The 3520-nt window shown below is 59.3% G+C and overlaps 1 protein-coding gene across 1 annotated transcript; it reads right to left on the reverse strand.

Moving 5' to 3' along the window:
* Positions 1–296: 296 nt before the first annotated feature.
* Positions 297–1944, reverse strand: GSX1 (GS homeobox 1). The gene is made up of 2 exons (XM_036296705.1): positions 1530–1944; positions 297–1065 (listed from the first exon to the last, which is right to left on the reverse strand). Exons 1-2 carry the CDS (start codon positions 1942–1944, stop codon positions 686–688), a joined length of 795 nt encoding a protein of 264 aa, XP_036152598.1. The 3' UTR covers positions 297–685.
* Positions 1945–3520: the final 1576 nt, after the last annotated feature.

Consider the following 3520-nt stretch of genomic DNA (forward strand, 5'->3'; position numbering starts at 1 on the left):
CTTGGAGGCTCCGAGGCCCCTCGAGGAGGGGCAGAGAAAGGAAAAGGAAAAAACAGGGATTCATAAGTGTGTGTGGGTTTGGATAAATGACCACAGGAAGGAGGTGGGGAGAGAGAAAGAAAGAAAGAGAGAGAGAAAGAAAGAAAGAGAGAGAGAAAGAAAGAAAGAAGAAAGAAAGAAAGAAAGAAAGAAAGAAAGAAAGAAAAAAAGAGAGGGAGGGAGGGAGGGAGGGAGGGAGGGAGGAAGGAAGGAAGGAAGGAAGGAAGGAAGGAAGGAAGGAAGGAAGGAAAGGAAAGGAACAGACATCCTAGGGGTGAAAGGCTGGGCTTGACCCAGGTTGGGGGAGAGTAGAGGAAGCGAGGAGCCCTGAACCAATTCAGAGAGGGCAGGCGAGGAGGTGCTGAAGGCCAGCAAGGCGCTGGGCGGGCTGCGTGCCTGCGGAGGCCGCTATGCCGCGTGGCTGAGAAGGACTCGGGCTCTTGCAGTGTTCACTGCTTGGAGTCCATTGTGAATTGCCACGGGCCCTGGGATGGGGATACCAGTGTCTCTGCCAAGCTCTCAGGGCCGGAGGCCTCTGCAAAGCGTTGCCAAATCCGTGCGCGGTCGCCATTTGGCCGCGGCGTCCGAGGATCCGTCTTTGAGGCTTACGAAGGGCCTGGGGTAGGAGACCTGGGGAGTCACACGTCTAGGGAGTGACCGTGAGATCCCGGTCGTCTTTCCCCGAAGAAGACGGAGACATGGGCAATTCTTCGTCATCCTCCGAGCACTTGGCTGAGGACAGTGACGCGCACTTGCAACCTTGCGGTGCGCCCCCGCCGGCACCGGCGTTCCCGCCACCGCCACGGTGGTTGCTGCCTTTGCCCTCCTTCTTGTGCTTCACCCTGCGATTCTGAAACCAGATCTTCACCTGCTTCTCAGACAGATTCAGGTAGGTCGCGATCTCGATGCGGCGCAGGCGGGACAGGTACATGTTAGAGGCGAACTCGCGCTCCAGCTCCAGCAGCTGCGTGCTGGTGAAGGCGGTGCGCATCCTCTTGCTGCTGGGCAGCTGGTTTGAGCTGCTGTCTGGGGGAGTGGGGGTGAGAGAGGGAAGCGATCAGACCGTGCGCTGTGAGCCCGAGCTTGTTAGGCAGACTTTAGGATCCCAGGACTTTGGTCTATTACCCACCGCTTTGCCCCTAACGCAACGCACAGCAGCATGACGGCGGACCCCTCCTTGTCAAGCCATGGGAGCGCACCCCCCCCCCCCCCCAGTCTCACGGCCCTGGTTCTCCTTTATGGAGTGCCCTGAGCCTCAGTCCTCACTCCTTCCTGGGCTCCCCCTCCAAGACCCGGGCCTTCTGCTCTCACCCTCCCTCGGGCTTCCTGTTCTAGTCCTCCATCCCAACACCACCCTGCGTGTCCCCCACAGGGCCCCGACACGACTCTCATCGCCCCATAATGCCTAGGTTTCAGCATTCTCCATCTCTGACTCGTCAACTTTCATGCGGCCACCTATGCTCTGTGCCCCGCGCGGCGGCCTGGCTTACCCACGGAGATGCAGTGGAACTGCCGGGGGTCGGGCAGCGGATAGGAGGTCTGGTAGAGCGCGGCGGCGGCGGCAGCGGCGGCGGCCGAGCCGTGAGCAACCCCGGGCGACACGGCTGAGTGCTGGCGGCCCAGGGGTGCGTGGCAGTACTGCGAGCCGAAAGGCGGGAAGGACGCCTTGAGCAGAGGCAGCGTGGGCGGCCCGGGGGGCCCGTGCAGCTGCGAGGCGGTGACGCAGAGCGGGCACACGCACAGCAGCCCGGCCTTGCGCGCGTGGCAGGCGCCGGACGAGAAGCCGTGCAGGGCGTGAGGCGGAGGCACCGCATAGGGAAAGAGCGGCGGCGGGCTGCCCTCGGGCGCCTTCTTCTCAGCCGCCTCGCGCAGTACTAGCGAGTCCACCAGAAAGGAGCGCGGCATGGCCCCCGTGCGCTGTCTCCCCGCCACCAGCTCGCTCTCTGCGCCCTGCTCACCTTGGGGCTCTCCACGCGCTTCCACGAGCGACGGCAGCGTGCACCTGCCTCTTCCCGGGAGGCTGAAGGCGCCTCTGAAGCCGAGGCTGAAGCCGCCTCCGCCGCAGCAGTGGGCGCCGCCCAAAGAGCGCGGGGTGCTGGCCAGAGCTAGTGGTGCTGAAAGGCGCCGGCGGCGCTGCTTAAATAGGACTATTGCCATGTGATGGGCTACGCCAGGAGCGGCCCGGGCCTCTCAATAGGGTTTTTGTGCCTTTTCTCTTGGCATTCACTCTGCACGCTTCCTCATTATTTCACTTGTTAACTAAATGAACTGCATAATGTACTCTATTCTTGTCAACCCCACCCACGCCGCAACAGGCGCCCTCGCCCCCTCCTCTCCCTTTTGCAGGTTTATTTTCTCATTCTCCTGCGATTTAATATTCTTTTTCCTCTCTTTATTCCTTACTCCCCTTTGGCTTTGTATTGGCGATCGGCCCGTTTATCTTATGGGTTTTGCACGCCTTCCCCCAGCTGCCTTGCTTCCACAGATCTCCATGGGCGCGCACCCCTATCTTCTGTGCGCACTTGATCTCCATCCCCTTCCTTCTCACATCTCACCCGGACCCCCAAAATCATCCTGCCTCCACTCAGTGCGCTCAGGTCAGCGCTGTGAACCCTGTAGGCATCCCTACAGCCGGCCTCCGATTTCCACCTGTGGAATCTCTTTCCTTCTCCCTGAGTCTGGAAGCAGGAGGACCCGGGCTCCTTGCAGGGGCCGCTGGGCAAAAGGAAAAGGACTCGGTATTCCTTCCCTAGGACTAGCCCCATCACGGTCTCACTTTTCTCTAAGTTTGATGCTGTCTATAACGCCCAGTCTTTGTTCGGTAGATGCTTGTCCACCAGCACTTTCGTCAGGGCCAGGGCCGTGGATGTAAAGAGGAAATCAGCCGCTGAGAGTCACTGGCCAGAGACAAGGGATGGGAAATAAGAGCCTAGACCGCGAAAGGAGATCTTGTAGCCCCCCCCCCCCCGCCCCCTCTCGCGCCAGTGTGGACTTTCGGCTGGCGCCCTCTCCACTCATGCACACTCCATAGACTCCTGGATGCGCTGGCAGGAGCGGCGCAAGAGGCAGTTGTAGTTTCAGCTTCTGTTGCCCTGGTCCACCCCCACCGAGCTCCGCTCTCCCCCAGACTTTCTCCTGCCTTGTCACTCTTATTTCTGGCCACACAATGGTTAAACAACTTCAAACGCTTAGCGCTGTGTACACAGCTTTCGCTTTTTAAATCATCAGCGGGCTCAAAGCTTTGAGCAAGAGCCTTTTCCATACAATGGGAAATTAGCATAAATATTTCGAATTTACAGCCGGGGCTTTCCACGGAAGACGTTTACTTTCGATTTTATTGGAACCAAGTCGCTGCAGTCACCTGCTCCCTGAACAGAATTGTGAGAAACGGAGAGGGAATCCGCGCAAGGGAAGGGGACAGCCCCGAACCAAGGCGTGCACATGGATTCTCATCACCGATGACATCTTTCAATAACCACAG

Source organism: Myotis myotis, unplaced genomic scaffold (genome assembly GCF_014108235.1).
Source record: "Myotis myotis isolate mMyoMyo1 unplaced genomic scaffold, mMyoMyo1.p scaffold_m19_p_3, whole genome shotgun sequence".
Taxonomy (NCBI): domain Eukaryota; kingdom Metazoa; phylum Chordata; class Mammalia; order Chiroptera; family Vespertilionidae; genus Myotis; species Myotis myotis.